General features: G+C 31.4%; 1 protein-coding gene and 1 non-coding gene across 2 annotated transcripts in view; one reads left to right on the top strand and one right to left on the bottom strand.

The window, feature by feature from the left end:
* Positions 1-8,117, bottom strand: part of LOC148227542 (uncharacterized) — a 28,818-nt gene extending 20,701 nt beyond the window's left edge. Inside the window, exons 1-2 of the mRNA XM_088201995.1 lie at positions 7,908-8,117; positions 245-5,101 (exon numbers count right to left, since the gene is read on the bottom strand). Coding sequence (XP_088058121.1) covers positions 245-5,101; positions 7,908-8,088 — 5,038 coding nt within the window. The 5' untranslated portion in view covers positions 8,089-8,117. The remainder of the gene's footprint in view (positions 1-244; positions 5,102-7,907) is intronic.
* A 2,018-nt stretch (positions 8,118-10,135) lies between these two features.
* Positions 10,136-10,251, top strand: TRNAL-CAA (transfer RNA leucine (anticodon CAA)). Its single transcript has 2 exons — positions 10,136-10,173; positions 10,207-10,251. It is a non-coding gene; the product is annotated as a tRNA-Leu (tRNA).
* Positions 10,252-16,700: the final 6,449 nt, after the last annotated feature.

The raw sequence follows: 16,700 nt of genomic DNA, 5'->3' as shown, positions 1-16,700 counted from the left end.
TAATGATATAAATTATTTAATAAAGGAAATACGTTTGTATGTAATTGTTGTATATATTACTTTGATGTTTAATTCATAATTTTAAAAAAGTAGATATATTTCAATGACATATTATAAAATTGATTGAAAGACGTTAATAGTGAAATAATTAACACTGCCACGAGTTAGGGATACTTTTATTACCTCATATTGAGACAAGATTTAACAAAAAAACTCATAATAATTAAACAATAAATTATCTTACCTGCCAAAGGTTTAATGTTAGCAGTCGGAGGGTCTGTTGTAAGCTTGTCTCCTGGATTCAAACTGGTAGAAGGTTTGGGCACTTGATGATCCACCTTCCGCTGCATCTGATTTAATTTCAGCTTTAAAGATTCAATCTGTCTATTAAGGCTGTTTATCTCATTTTGTTTTTCCTGCAACAATTGAGCCTTTTCCTTCTCCAATTTTCCTAAATGTCCATCGTATTGAGACTTGATAGCTTGCATCCTAATATCATTTTCATCGCTGTTTTGCTCGTACAGTTCTTTTTGAACCTGCAACTCTTTGGTAAAAGTTTCTCTGGATTCGGTGAGCAATTGTATCTTTGCCGTGACCTGTTTCACAGTTTTTTGATACTTTTCATCTCTTTCTTGTAAGCTAGATTTAAGCGTATTTATTTCCGCTTGTAACTTTTTGTTTTCTTCAACATACGCTGAAATTTGCTTGTTCAACTCAGCCAGCTTCTCTGTGTGGTTCTTGATCAAATCTACATTTTTCTGCTCGAGTTCTTTTAACGCTTTCGTGTGGTTTTCAGATGTAGCTGCAAATTCAGCAGCCATAGTTGCAGATTTTTGTTTTTCGTTCTCGTTCGTTACGAGAAGTTCTTCATACTGAGTTTTGTATCGTTTAGCAATATTACGTAGCTGAACCTCTTTATTTTTAATGTCAACTATTAAGGTTTCATTGGATGCTAATTTTCCAGACACTTGCGTGTGTTCCGTCAATTTCTTATCAAGCGTGTTTCTAGTACTAGTGAGCTCTGTTTGAATCTTTTCCATTTCTTTCCTAGTCACGCTCAGTTCTATCATCTTCTTTTTAAAGTTCTCCGTTAAGAACGTGTTTTGCTTGCGAAACTTTTCAATTTGTTCTTCCATTAACGAGTTCTCGGTCTTCAATTTATCCACTTCTTCTGACATCTTCTTTGAATTCTCTTTTTCTGAATTGAGCAGTTTATTCAAATTTTCGTGCTCATTTTGTATCTTTTTCCAATCTTCCGGATAGCATTGGCCGTCGCGATCGATGAGCGTATTAACCCTAATCTTCCATTTCTCGACTTCTTTCTTATAATCTTCGTTCTCGCTCTCTAGCATATTGACCTTTACGACGAGTTCGCAATTATTCCCTTGAAGAGGCTCCATTATGCTCTGTAATGCTTTATGACTTTCATTGAGTTCAGCAATTTTATCAAGTAAATCGTCTCTTTCTTTACGGAGTGTTGAGTAGCAATCGGACATGGCGTTGAGTTCTTCGACTTTTCTAATTATACCCGAATGCTTGGTGGATGCGGGTTTCGATTCTGCTGGTTCGGAAGACGTATTCAGTTTAGCTTCGTCCAGCTGACATTCAGTCGCTTCTAACTGAGCTTTTATTCTAGCATTTTCTGTTTGTATGATTTCAAATTTGGCAAGTAGCACCTCCTTCTCTTTTCGTAGATATTTAATCATACTCACTAACTGTTCAGACAACTTAGCGTCGTCTATCAAAGAAGAATTCATTTCCATACTTAAGTCCATATCGACAGATTCGGAATGTTGAACATTCTGAGATGATGTAAAAGTTTTACTCAATGAATTTATTTGGTCATGCAATGTGGCATTCTGTTCATTCAAATCTTGAAGTTGAACTTTAATACCTTCATTTTCAGTCAATAGCATTCGCTCCTTGCTTTCCCAAATCATGCTATTTTCTTTCAACAAAGACTCCAATTCGGTTTTGCTTTGAGATACGTTATTCAAGATTTGCTTAGTTTGCAGCAATTCATTTTTAAGCTCTGTCAACATTTGTAAATCTTTGGAATGCGATATAATCTCGTGTCCGTATTTATCTTCGGTAATTTGCGTACCTTCCGAGAGCATAGATAAATTATTAGTTAATCCTTGTATTTCGAGTTTTTTGTTTTCCACTTCCAACGTCAAAGTGTTGATCTTAGCAATTGAATCTTCGAAGTGTTTGGTATGCAAGCTCAAATTTTCTTCTAATGTGATGCACTTTTGTTTTAAAGATTGTTCAGATTTCAGTAACTCTTGCATTTTAATGTCGTTCTCTTTTTTATACGTATTGAACGATTCACTACACGTTCTAAGCTCGTTTTCTGATTGTTCGTATATATTTGAAAACTCCGCTATATAATTTTTACTAGTTTCTAACTGTGAACGTAATAAGCTTATCTGATCTTTGTATTCAGTCACTTTATTTTCATTATTTCTAACGGCATCTAACACGTATGAGGTAACATTTATATCCGAACTATAGTTTGTATTATGATTATTTTTATTAAGCTCTTCGATCATAGCTGCTTTCAACCGAATTTCGTTTCTCGCCCTGTCAAGTTCTTCCGTTAATTTTTCCACATTAGTTCTTTCTTCCATCAATTTGGCTTTGTGCTCATTTATTTCTAGATGAAGATGTGAGGCAATGTTGCCGTACTTTTCTTGTTCCTCTTGCAACATGCATCTAAGTGTAGTGCATGTTCTATTAGCCTCCTCCATTGTGCTTTGTAACTTTTCTACAGTATCGCTATCTCCTAACATAGCCTGTTTAATGCTTTCTATATTTTGTATTAAAGCCAATCGATTTTCATTCTGAACTAACATTTCATCAGAAGATGAATTTGCTGTTTGTTTCAAAAGTTTACATTCAGACTGAAGACCGTTCATCAAAGACTGCGCTTTCTGTAACTTTCCTCTAGAATTTATTAGTTCATCGCTAAGATGTTTAATTGTCGATTCGTGTTTTCCTAATAGGGATGCGTATACTTTAATTTTTTCATTCAACGATATCGTTTCTTTATTACAAGTACTTAGCTCCATTTCTAAAAATTTAATCCTCAGGTTAACCCTCTCCGAAGAAGACAAACATTGGTCATATTTAATTTGAAGTTCATTTAATTGGTTATAGATTGATTCGTTACTTTCCATCAGTTTTAACTCATGATTTCTAGACTTTTCAATATAAAATCTATGTTTCTCTCTCTCTCGATTTAATTCAGATTTCGTATCATTCAACTCTCTTTCGATCAGCTCTAAACATTGAATCTTACTATTTATATCTTTCGAGAAATCAGTTTTGTTAACAACACTTCCATCCAAAGTATTTTCAAATTTATCTACACTCATCGAGGTATCGTTAGATTTTTGTGCATACATCTTTTTATACGCTTCTAACTCTTTGACTAGTTTATTTATCATCTTAACTTGACGATCTTGAGCAGCCGTCAGTTCCGTGACCCTATTCTTCAACGTTTCAATTCTTGTCTGTTGTTCCTTATCATCAACGTCATTCATTATCTGCTCATTCTTTTCCTTCTTCTCCGATAAGTCTCTCACTAGCCTTAACAGTTTTTGATTATTCAACTGCAATTCTTGTATATCGCTGAAGGTGACCACGTTCTTTTCGATAACGTGCGAAGCGTTCATTTCTTGAGATCCGTTAAGAGTAATATATTTATCATCGTTGACCAAATTCCTTACTTTCTTAGTATCGATTTCTTTTAACAATACGCAAACCTGACGACATAAATCTTCCATCTCTTCTTTGAGTTTAACATTTTCTCTTTGAAGATGCTTATACATCTTATCTAATTCAATTTTTTCTTCTTTAAGTTTGGCAGTATCAGACTTTGCATTCTGTAGTCTCTCCATATTTAAATTATTATTTTCCAACGCTTCCTCGTATAGTTTTTCTCGTTGTTTATAATACGGTGCCCTTTCTTCCAATTCGCCGACTATGGAAGACAAGGTGGTCCGCAACCTCTTATTTTCGTTCTTTTCATTGTCTAACTCTTCTGTCAATCTAACTATTTCGTCGTACGCCTTTGTTAATGATAATTTAGATTTAATAAAGTTTGACGCTATATTAGCCGATGGAGATAAACCTTCCATGGTTGAATCTAAATCTCCATGAGCCATTCGCAGGAAATTGTTTGCATTTTGTAATTCGCGTTCTAAAGCTTTAACAGATTTATTCTTCTGCTGAATCTCTACTTGGTGTTGATCGTTTATAGTTTTCAGTTCGCTTTCAAGATGTTCGATACGTTCCGTCGATTCCGCTGACAATTTTTTTAATTCGACGAAATTCTTCATCAACTTTTCATACTTGACGTTAGACTCTTCTTGAGCTACCTTATACAGCTCGGCAAGGTTAGTTTTAGTCTTTAATTCCGATTGGTAGTCATCGTGTATCTTTTCTTCTTTTTCTTTCTGCTCGGAGATAATCTTGTTCAAATCGTTGATACGATTGTTTAATTCTTCTTTAGCTGCACGTAAAGTCGATACATTCGAACGGGCCATGTTGATTTCGTCGATTTTTTTCAACAACTGCCTCTCATAATTTACTTTCATGGAAGCAAAGTTGGTTTTTGTGGTGTGCAAGTCGACAGAGCACCTGTTGAGATCGTTCTTCAAAACTTGGATCAGTTTATCTTTTCCGAGCTTTTCTTGTTCGAGGTGCACGGCTTTGTAGTCGACCATTAATGTTTTGCTATCGAGTAATTTGCTCTTGGTCATCATTTCGCATCTATCTTTAAATGCAGCATCCAACTGAGAGTGTAATTTATCGATGGTGCTTTTCATAGATTCTATTTCGGTGTTGCTGGTCTCGACCATGTTTGACAAGCTATTGCGCACCTCCAAGGCAGAGTCTCGTTGGAGACGGAAGTTTTCAGCATCAATTTTTTGAATCAATAGACTTTCATGAGCATCTTTCAAATCTGATCTGGTAGAATTTAGCTCCTTCTCCAATCGTTTCACCTTATCCTCGGCGACTTCCAGCGATGTTTTATAGCCGTCATATTTTTCTTTTACGTTCGAAATTTCCAATTTCATTTCCTCTATTTTATCATCTGAAAAAATAATAATAAAAAAAAATATTAAAAACCAAAACGAGAATATGTTTTAGAACAGTGGGAGCAAGTTGTCATTATTAAGTAATTTTAACCAAAAGTGAAGTCAGTCAAGTTACACATAGTCATATATTTGCAGTTCTCTAGTCTCATACCTGCCTAGCTAGTTTGTTTTTTAATTTATTTTATTTTCTGAATTTTAATATATCCAATAATATGGGTTAGTTATTTATTTTTATTTCAAATATGTTTGATTTTGGATGCTCGCTTATTGATTTAAAGTGAGAACTTACACTAAAGTAGAATCGATATTTCATGAATTGAAAGAAAATTAAATAAAAAGGAGCAATATCATGTCGGTTACTACCGAAAGAGCTCCAGTAATGATATTTAATTATATTTCATTCAAATATGTTTTCTGTGCATTGCGATTCAATAATATTTAGTTGCAAGGAAATCTTTGTCTATGTTGTATTTTTTTCTAAACAAAGATGATTCATATTGAGAATATGTGTTTAAATCGATAATGTCTTCGACTTAGTTGGAATTTCTTGAAGACAAAGATGATTCATTTCGAGAAAACTGAATGAAGTTTTAATGTGACGGCTTAGTTAACAGATTTGTAAAGCAAATTGAATGAAACTAATTTACAGCTACAAGGAAATACGCTGAATTTTATCAAAATGAAAGCAATTATTTCTGTATTTGAGGCGAAACTAGGGTTGACTATAATTTAAAAAGCTATTACATTTGTAATTTTTTTTTAGCCTTTGAATTTGTTGAATGCATATATATGGTTATAAATGTGGAGATTATGGATGAAATTAATAACCCTTTAATGAATGTGTGGATATTTCTGTTGAAAAAACCAATATTGTATATAAAATATAGACCGATGTCTGAATTGTATTACAAAACAAGATTTGTTGGTATTATTAAATTGATAAATGTGATAGCCTTTCTTTAGTAAACGAAATAAACAAAATGTATATTGAAAATAACACTAATTTACAACAAATTATCATGTTTATGATACTTCTGACTGACTTATGTAATGTTATAAAATAAAACACTTGAGTAAACAGCACTGTGTAGCTCACAAATAAGATTTAGTATTAAAGATTTAGTATTATTTTAGTATTAAGATTTAGTAACGGGTGCCTACAATCAAAGAAACAGAAACACTTTTACGGACAGTATATACAATGCTCAGCAGGTCATATGTAAGAACTGAAACTTTTAAAGAATTGTTTTAAATTTTAGATATTGACGTTTTATCATATAGGCGTATGAATGAAGTAAGGTGGTTGTCTAGGTACTTCACATTGAATGCTTTGATATGAAATTATGTCGTTTTAATAAAAAAAACTATAAAGAACAAGTTGAAAAATTTAATGATCCAATAAATAAATATTGCTTGACATATTTCGAAAATTCGCAATATTGAGTGTTATGTAATATATTGCACAATGTTTTCGAAGAATTACCAATTTTAAATAAAAAAATACAAAAGTACAATAAGAGGCCTACGGAAACGTATAAATTAGCAACATCTTAGATAAAGCATTTAGATGTAGTAGTTTCCTGGGTTTGCAGAGGTTCAAGATGTTTTTAATTCCAATGACAATATACACTTCTGGAATTTATTAAATTGCTATGCTAACATTTAGTTGAAAGGTTTCCAGAAAGACAGTAAATTGAAATATGAAAAACAATTTAAATACTTGCTCGGAAAAAACTTATTTCTTATTAGAAGTAACGATGAAAACTATTCAAACTAAATATTGGAGCAATTGTCAGATTTCAAGTTTTTTAGTTGATGAAAAATATAAAACTGATTATATTAGAAACATTTAATGACATAAATGTCACTCCTTAAAGATGAAGAATATAAAGAATTTTCAGTTTTATATATTTGTGAACATTTCAAGCATCAAGTGTTGAATATGAACGTGGATTAAACTTGATGAATATCATCAAATCTAAAGCACGTAATAAATTAGAGATAAAACATTTAGACAATTTAATGAAAATTAAGTCATATATCAGTGCCGGTCGGTGAAATACTTTCCCTCTCGATCGCTTGCGTATTAGTAACTAGAGTGAAAGAGATGTAGAGGCATGCACTGCATGCCTCTATCTCTTATTCACTCTAGTTACTTAGCACGCGAGCGATCGAGAGGGAAATCATATCTTAAATAAGTGTATTGTTTATATACACCTAGCAATATGAATAATAATAACAACAGTCTTCTATAAATAAATGTGAGATAAGTAGCATTAAGAATTTTATTTAAGATATGCATTTAAGTTCGCTTAAATGTGAAAATTATGCAGTGCATTCAGTGGTTTGCTTTGCCCAGCCCTTTAATTTTCAGCGCAGAGACCCTCTTGTCTTGGAGGGAACATTGGTTGCAACCCTTTTGTATTTTATTCAAAAAACCTTATAAGTGTGATTACATTATCGAAGTGCCTTGATTTTCGTATAACAAATCTAAGAAAAATATTATTTCCTTTGAAATTATAGGCAAATGTTATCAATGTTCCAAATCATCTTGCACTCTTAGATATAACATTGATTAGGGTTCAAAGGCTAAAAACAAGAAAACAAATGAAGATTAATCAATCTATCCAAGCGCAGTGGACTGCGACCGCCATCTTATCGTTACAAATGCGCAATTTAGCGAAAAGTATCATCAGCGGAAAATTGCGTCGCTAACCACGACTCGATTCGCACGATTCGAATTGAAAACGATTGAAATAGGTTAATGGCCGTCATCGGTGGGACCGATTTGGCCATACGCACCGGACGAGTTCTTGGTAGCTTCGTAAAGGGCTCTGAGAGTGAAGTAGCGCTGCAGCAGGTCGCCGTCTGAGGGGGGCTGCTCCGAAACAGGTCGGGGCGCAAGGTCCGCGTTTGCCGCGGCGCCGGCGGCCTCGAGGGGGCCCCCGGTCGCTTCCATTGTCAGGACCGTAGGCTCCGCCATGGCGCGCAACGCCGGCGCGCTTTCGAAGTGACGTCGGGGTTGCACGTCGCGAATGTGTTCGGTTAACTCCTTGTGAGCTAAATTAGCGTCATTTTAGCTCTGTATATAGGGCTAAAATTTGTATGAAATTACACTTCTAACGTTATTTAATTATTATTTATGGTCGCAAACAACTAAATTATTTTTAAAATTTTAAATTAAAGAGTAATATTATTATTTGTGACAAAATATGATATATTTTTTGGTACTTGTTCAGAATGTCGGCGCCACGTTCAGAAACCAATAATTATTAAATTTTTTTTGCATTTGCCTTTATCGACTACGAAAACGACTGATAAAGTCTTGCTACATAAATGAGTTTAAAAATTTAAAACGTACTTTTTGTCGCCTTGCGTATGTTTATTCCCAAAACATTGGTTAAACACCGCAATTAACCGTTTATCCATGACGTCATGTGTTATTCAGTATTATTTGGTCTATTTGCAAGCATATAAATATTGCAAATCAGAATTAAAATTCAAGTATTTGCTTTCATTCAAAATTCAAACAGGCTGAGAAAACAAAATGACAATTAACGTATAATATTATTCTCTGCGTTTTTAGAAATTAGCAAATAATAAAAAAATATTGACTTATTACCTTTTGACATTTTCATCATAAAATTGGCCTTGTCCTCATCCAAGATAATCATTCACTTTATTCTATTTTAGGTCATGCAATGCCAGTCGCTTACGTCCGAAAATCTTTTCCTATACTATCCAGCTTTTTAGTAAAATATCCGGTTTACATTATGTAGATAATTGTATATCGACATATAAGACAAATAGCATAATAAATTTAAATGGCGATGTATAATTAAATTAAAGATTACGTGAAATATTTTTAAGTTTGTATTATTATTATTATTATTGTTTGTGGAGAAGGTGAGAGAGATCACATTTTAGAACTATAATGATATTAGAGAAAAACCTAATTTTAGTAACAGTTTGACTGCTAATAAAAACTGAATCTTAAAAAGATTTTTACAGTGCATTTTAGTATTAAAGTTTATCAAATGTAATACTTCTAAAATATATCATTTCCACAGCCCTGGTTAAAACGCATTCTTCGATTACAAACGAAAAAATTTGTTAAAAATATCTCCTAATTTCTTTTGTTACTAATTTCAACTTAAGTCCATCCACCCCTTTTCATAAAAAAATGAAATCTATCTCTCAAACTATTATGTACAAATTGATTATACTATTTTGAAAATGACGGGCTTAACACGTACAATTTAAGAGATAATCTAAAGTAAAACTAATATTTTCAAAGAAAGAATTTTATTTTAATAAATGTACAAAAATGTTGTAAAGGCACTACTTAAGATTTATCACCAACGAACGAGCAAAAGTAATCTAAAAATATCGCGTTCTACGGAACGATAAACCACATCAATAATTGTACTTTACCTATTTAAAATGAACTAAAATGCACATCGCATTGATTGATATTAAAACAGCAAAAAAAAACATGTATTAATAAAGAAAAATAGGAGTTGATATCTGTGGATTTTTCCAACTCCAACACTGACTCTGACTCCTCGGCACCAATTCCAACTCTACAGACCTGATTTTGTTTTATAGCGAATTATGGAGCTGTCTTTACAATACCTTGCAACAGTTGGATAATTTATAATAATCTTTTTATTCTATATAAATAAACTTAGCAATGTGTCAAACCAATAACAGTACTAATAAATTATATTATAATTATGTGACGTATGAAAATAAATTAAATTAGAAAAAATTGTAGCTTTCACTTAATTTTTAAATATAGCAATAATTTATTTATTATTAAAACTTCTACGATTTATCTACAGATGTCGTACAATAAAATAGTGATATATAATTATTTGTGTTTTTATTTTGTTTAATTAGTTATAAACAGTTTTATTAATTAATTATTTTTGAGATCACGCATAATTTTTTATAATAAAAATAATATATATTATAACAATAGCCTAATGTATTATGGTTATAGCAGTATTTCGACCCTACTACCAGTTGTCAGGATGGCCGAGCGGTCTAAGGCGCCAGACTCAAGGTCTACCTTACTCGGTTATACCGAGGCGAGCTGTTCTGGTCCTCTCTGAGGGCGTGGGTTCGAATCCCACTTCTGACAAAACTTTTTGCTTTTTATTTTAAAATATTAGTTGATTTTTATTCATGTTATTACTTATGGATCAGATTTCTAAATATTTTTATTTCTTAAGTAATATATATGTTTTAAATTTTAAGAAAATAAATTTACACCTTTACAAAATCATATAAAAATTAAAGTCATAATATAACATTTGCACAACCACATGTTTTTCGGCTGCGTTAAGCTTTCATTTTCTTTACAATAACTTATGATTTTGATCAGTGCCGTAGCTAGAATAGATTGCGCCTGGGGGCCAAAATTATATTTGCACCCCCCTTTATTTTTATTTTTTTTGTGCCTTCACTATGTGAATTTTTTAAATGTTATTGACATACATTTTCACGGTAGCAAAAATCGAATATGTTGTTAAAAACATTCAACATTAAATACAATATTTATATTAAGGCAAAAATAAAACACAAACGATCTGAATTACATCAAATATAGTTACCAATCCACTTAAAAATTACAGCAAAATAATTAACGTTTAAAATAGCCAAACACCAATAAGCAAATACTCTAAGATGAACTAATTTAAACAACTTTTTAAACCAAAAATGAATATACAGTGTATTGAAGAATATTTTTTCCTGGTTTTGATGATGTACATTGTACACTGATCAATCACATAATCGAAATAATTTTTTTATGTTTATTTTTCAATGCTAATACGAGTTAAATTACTAAGACGATCTTGTCCGATTGAATTTCGCAAATATGTCAAAATAAGCCTTAACTTTTTGAATAATCGCTCACTTGCAATCGATATTGCAACAGTTAAAATAATATTCAGTGAAATGGGAAGATTTGTAATTAAGAAACAATAAATGTAAGAAGATCCAAATGAGTTTTCGGCAATACTTCATTAGGAGTTAAGAGTAGTAAGCAGTATTTTAGATTCCTCTTCATCAACGTCCGTGTCGTAGAAATTCCCAAAATTTATGCAATTTCAACTTATTTTATTTTCATGTGTTTTAGAAAGAAGAATTTCGATGTCCAGCAGAAACTTAATTTTTTTATTAAGGTCTTTTAGTCTTGAAAATATTTCTCGTTGCAATCGGTCAAGTACGTTTTTATAACACATATGATATTGATCTATTTTTCAATCTGTGCATTTTATTTTTGATTTTTTAACATAATTTTCCCTTAAATCATCACGGAGTTTGAACACTTTTAATTCCAGAGATTTAAGATTAGTTGCTGCTTCTGTGAAATTCATAGTAAGATCTTAAAATTGGTTTTGATATAATTTTTTATTAACGTCCCATAAATTAATCAAAACGATAAAATTTAAATGCAAAATATTTTATAGCAATTATGTTGCATCCCTTCTAGTTTCAAATCTGGGTCATATCTGGTTCTTCTAACAGTTTTTTCTGAAAGTTAGACCAACGTGTCCAGTTTAGGGCTCTCAAATATTCGTAATTTTCAACTATTCGAATATTGAAAAAAAAACCAAAGAAGTATTCGTTTATTCGAATATGTTCGTAATTTTTTGATAATGTAGGGTGAGCCTTTCCAACGTTTTGTTTTGTTCAACGAACGAATTCTGAGAATTTCGGTCATAGTAGATACAGCAGATAAACATTCCATTCACGCATATTTTTCGAAGGCGTAAAAGCATTTTTTGTTGAGAAAAATCGTCTCATTGTCTCGCATTTCGAAACAAAATAAAGGCGAATAAAACACTAGATTTTGGAGCGGCACTAGACACTCGGATACATTGAAAACGACTACCTGTGCTATTTATGTATATAAATTGTTTCATTCCAAGATTTTTTTTAAATTTCATTCGTGATAGTATATAAACTAATATTTTACGAATATTCGAATTTTCATATAATTGAAAATCGGTCGAATAATTTGAATAATCGAATATTTGATTGAGAGCCTTAATCCAGTCCTACTTGAAAATCTGTGACAGCTTCTGTTCTTGTGCTCCAACGTGTTTGCAAATCGCGATTTAATGTCAGTGGTGAATCTTTCTTTATTTTTTTTCCAGCAATTAGTGGAACAGAAAAAAAAAACACGTATATGCTTTCTACTGTTCTGAAAAAGTGACAACTATTGGATCTTGCTTGGGTGAGTGTATTTCAGCCAAATTTAAACTTTGGTTATCACAGTTTACAGATTCCTGGTAAAATCAAATATATTGTTTAAATATGGATTATTTCCTGCTTCGTTTTTGCGCCTAGAGCTCTCTGTCCTCCACGCTACGCTCCTGATTTTGACAAAATTATCTAAAAAAATTGCGCTGAGCGATTAAATAGATATTCGAAACTTTTTATATAACGACGCTTTTAACTGACAAAACGTGATAAATTAGCTTGTGAATTAAAAACTCGAAGGAGTTACGTTCATGCCGAAGAAAGGAGTGGAAGGTCATCCGTTGTCACTGATGAACTCATACAAAAACTTAGATGATACGTTCGTTCTATATCAAAAAGTGTACATTTATTGAACTTATTGAACTGTTATTTATTAAACTGTTATCGAACGATTAGAATATTGTTAGAATGCGCGACGTAAAAGTGAGCAAGTGTGAGATTTTTACGACATGTAAAGATTAACATAAATTATTACTGTATTTGTTTTTGCTTAAAAAAGTGTGACTATCCCTGCTCTATATGTTATGAAAAATCCATATTCAAATTTAACTTAAAAATAATCATTTAGTCAGGGGAAAATTGTTATACGTAAAAAATCTAATTTTAATTTTATTACTGAATAAAACACTCCATCAATATTAAATTAAATTAAATAGTATTCTTTTATAAAAATTAAATATAAAAAATGGCCACTGCTTCAATATAATCAATTGTCAATAATAAGCTTTTGCTCGTTGGCGACCTTCGTAGTTCAAAGACGTCGTTCTCCAGACGTTTTTAGTCCTTGAACTTATTTAACACGAGAGGTCATTAAACAGATTTGAAGCTGTGGGTTAACATTTCGACAACCAATACAATATGAACTGAAAACAAATAATTTCAATTATGAAATAAGTATGAGAGATATTCTGAAAGTACAGATTTTTGGAGATTGACTTAAAATACATTTAGTATACTCATATATTTATTTTACATATTGGCTTTCATGCTTTTCGTCACCATAAACGTAATTTTTTCTGTTTAAAATTCACGACACCAGTTTACCTTTTTTTATAATATCATTGTCAAAAACAGAAACAAATTACCGAAGAAGTTTAACAATATTTTATATCCTAATATACAGAATAGACGGATTCGCTGAAACAACCTTATACTTTACGCGATTATGAATTAAAAAAGTCATTTAATGGAGTACTCACCACTGCCTCACCTTAAATCCTTTTACCGTTTCTTTAAATTGATCAGTGATGCAGAAGACCGTTCATAGTTTTGTGCCCGTTTACCCGACCGCGGCGGCTGTCACTCGCGACAGCCCAGGTAGGAGGTCAATCAAGTATTATGCAACTATTGAGCAAGAGATGGTTGCCCATGACCATTTTAAATACATAAGTACAATGTGGTTGCGATTTAAGTATTGTATACTATGCTACGCTATCTTCAGAATATCCCTGGTGGTTCCTGATGAATTTAATTATTATATGTGTGGGTGTATCAAATGATCAGATCTTTGCAGATTTTATAAAGAACATTATAAATTTATGGCACATACATAAATAGCAATGTTGCTTAATAATAAAATTATACCAATTTGGACATTAATTAATTGATATAAATTTAATTTAAAAAACTGTAAGAAGATAGCCCACGCCACGATGACTATTTTCTGCTTCTTTATTGTCGCACCGAGCTGTTTCTTTATGTTTATTAACAATTTTTATTGCAGGCAATTTATATTTTTTGATCGGTTTCAAAAAAGGCAAGTCCATGTTCAAGTTCATTGAACAACCGGCGTGGACATTGAGGTCGTTCGACCCACGTGAAATTATTTCTATTAGATTGGATTTTCTCGCCTGTGAGATGTCTGTCTATAAATAAGTCTTATGAAATTGTTCAATTTATGTCTATGGTTTGTCTAGACTTCGAATATAATTAAAACTTTTACAAATTTGAAAAATATTTTTTTAACTGCAATATGAAGCTGAAGGGTTCTCATTTAAAAATACATACTATGTATTTGAAATTGATGTGAATATATCATGATTAAAAAGCAATCAAGCTAAATATTTCGTTGATGATTAGGATCGTACACACGTATATGTACTTATTTTTGCATTGATTAAGTGCAATGCTGCTCAATTGTATCGCGCATATTCCAGGTACTCAGTGAGTTATATCAGTGTACTTAAGTAGATATAATTTTTTTAAATCAACCATAAAATAACAAAATTAAATTATTTTTTTCTGATACGAATTATATTTACAAAGAATATATTTCTAAGTTATTTTATTTTAGATTTGACCATTCATATATTTTTCAACATAATTACCATGGACCTGTGCAGTACATAACCCTTACTTTTAGTTAAAATAAAGTTGCAACATTTGATATATGGCTGTACAATTATAATGTGGTGCTGCGTCAAATCTTAGACTCTTAAGAGCCCAAACACAGCTTACCCGAACAGTCATCTTGAATCTTACTTAGAGATTCAAGATGACCTGTGAATAAAACAAAATAAAAAATCAAATTTACCATTAAAATATTACTCTATTATAAATGCTATGTTTTGTTGTAATTGAGTATTTACTCATGTAGTTATTCCATTGCTAGCATAATTTTAGTTATCGTGTAAAACGCACGCGCTTTAAAATGAAACATTATATGCTCAATCTTCTACTTAGTAAATCGTATCGCTTTGTATGAACGGTGTATATTAAATAATACACGTAAACAAAGGAAATATATTTAATTATAATAATAAAAATAAAAATTTAATTTGCTCCGATTAATTTTCGAGCCGCCGGTATTGCATTCTGTTGTTTCGACCAATGAAAAATAGGCATTCAAATATAAAACAAGATGGCCGACAGTACCGTGACAACAGTTTTAAATAATTATTATTTAATAACAAAATTTTGCTACGCGACAATAATTTTCATTAATTCGTCATTTGACTGAATATAAATAATTGGACTGCAAATTAACTAGGTGTGTTATAATTATGAAAATTAAATATATACATAATGTGTTGAAGATTAGAAGAATACATTGATCAAACTAGATAAAGAATTATAAAACAATCTTCGTAATAAAATCAACAAATTTTGATTTCTCGGTGACGGACTCCGAAGCCGAAAAGTGAGTTTTTCCTTTCATAATACATAAACATTATAATTGCTTCCGATTTAATGCAGAATACATTGATTACATTAGGTAAACAATCATAAAACAATCTTCGTAGTGAAATCTTCAAATTTTGAATTCCCGGCGACATGCTCCGAGGGCGAAAAGTGAGTTTTTCCTTTTATAATACATAAACATTATGATTGCTTCCAATTTAATGTTCAAGAAATATTGAAGATGAATGAATGAAGCGCTCGTTTTTATTGCTTTTGACGTGGATTTTTGACTTCTGAGAAGGGATGATTGTTTTTGCGCTCTTCTATTGACCAAAATTCGGTTTAAATTCACTTTAACCAATACTCTCATATCAGAAATCTGTAGTAATATCGGTAAGGATAGCTATCATATTTTAAAAACATAGTGTAATATCCAAGTGCAGACAAACTACAGAGCAATATGCGAGATGCGACGTCTGTTTTTACTTTTTCTACCGTTATGTTCTAAAACTTTCATTGGGTTTGGTTTGGGTTTGAACAGCAAATAAACGTTTCACAACTGTCAAATTGAACTTTATAGACATTTTAGAGCAGCATACAATATTACTAGCGCCTATTGGTTAAATTATATTTTCACTATTAAAAATATATCTCTACTGGTGAAAATGTATTTGGACTTTCCACTAATCAAAATATAGCTTCATCAAAAATATACATTCACTGTAGCATTTGTACATCTCATGTAAATGTTTATATTACTACGCTTGGAAAACTTATAAATTTATAAAAAATATTATAAATTATATAATTTTACTAGAATCATCCAGATAAATTATATTATCAATGATAAATATATATATCACTGGTGAAACTGTATTTCGATATGATTTCACTAAAATGACATATTTAAAAAAATATTTTTGGGCTAGATTAGAGACTATTTTCTTAGATTTTCTTTGAAGAATAACCTGAGAATTTCTGGTTTAGAATCGGGGACTTTTCCATGAGGGGGGCCAAAGTTGCCCAGTCAGTGATTGGTTTTTTTACTATTTAGATTTCATTAAAATTCATAATATTTCATTGAATGACATGCATTTTTCTAGGCAAATTTAAAAAAGAGTAAATACCCCCACTTACCCTCCCCAAATGACGTCTCTGCAAAAACAGCGTATTCATCTTTATTAAACTTGTATAAGAGTT

Source organism: Plectrocnemia conspersa, unplaced genomic scaffold (genome assembly GCF_051122295.1).
Source record: "Plectrocnemia conspersa isolate PC_06_02 unplaced genomic scaffold, ASM5112229v1 ptg000013l, whole genome shotgun sequence".
NCBI lineage: Eukaryota > Metazoa > Arthropoda > Insecta > Trichoptera > Polycentropodidae > Plectrocnemia > Plectrocnemia conspersa.
Note: the sequence above shows the minus strand (reverse complement) of the source record. Positions and strands in the feature narration are given on the sequence as shown.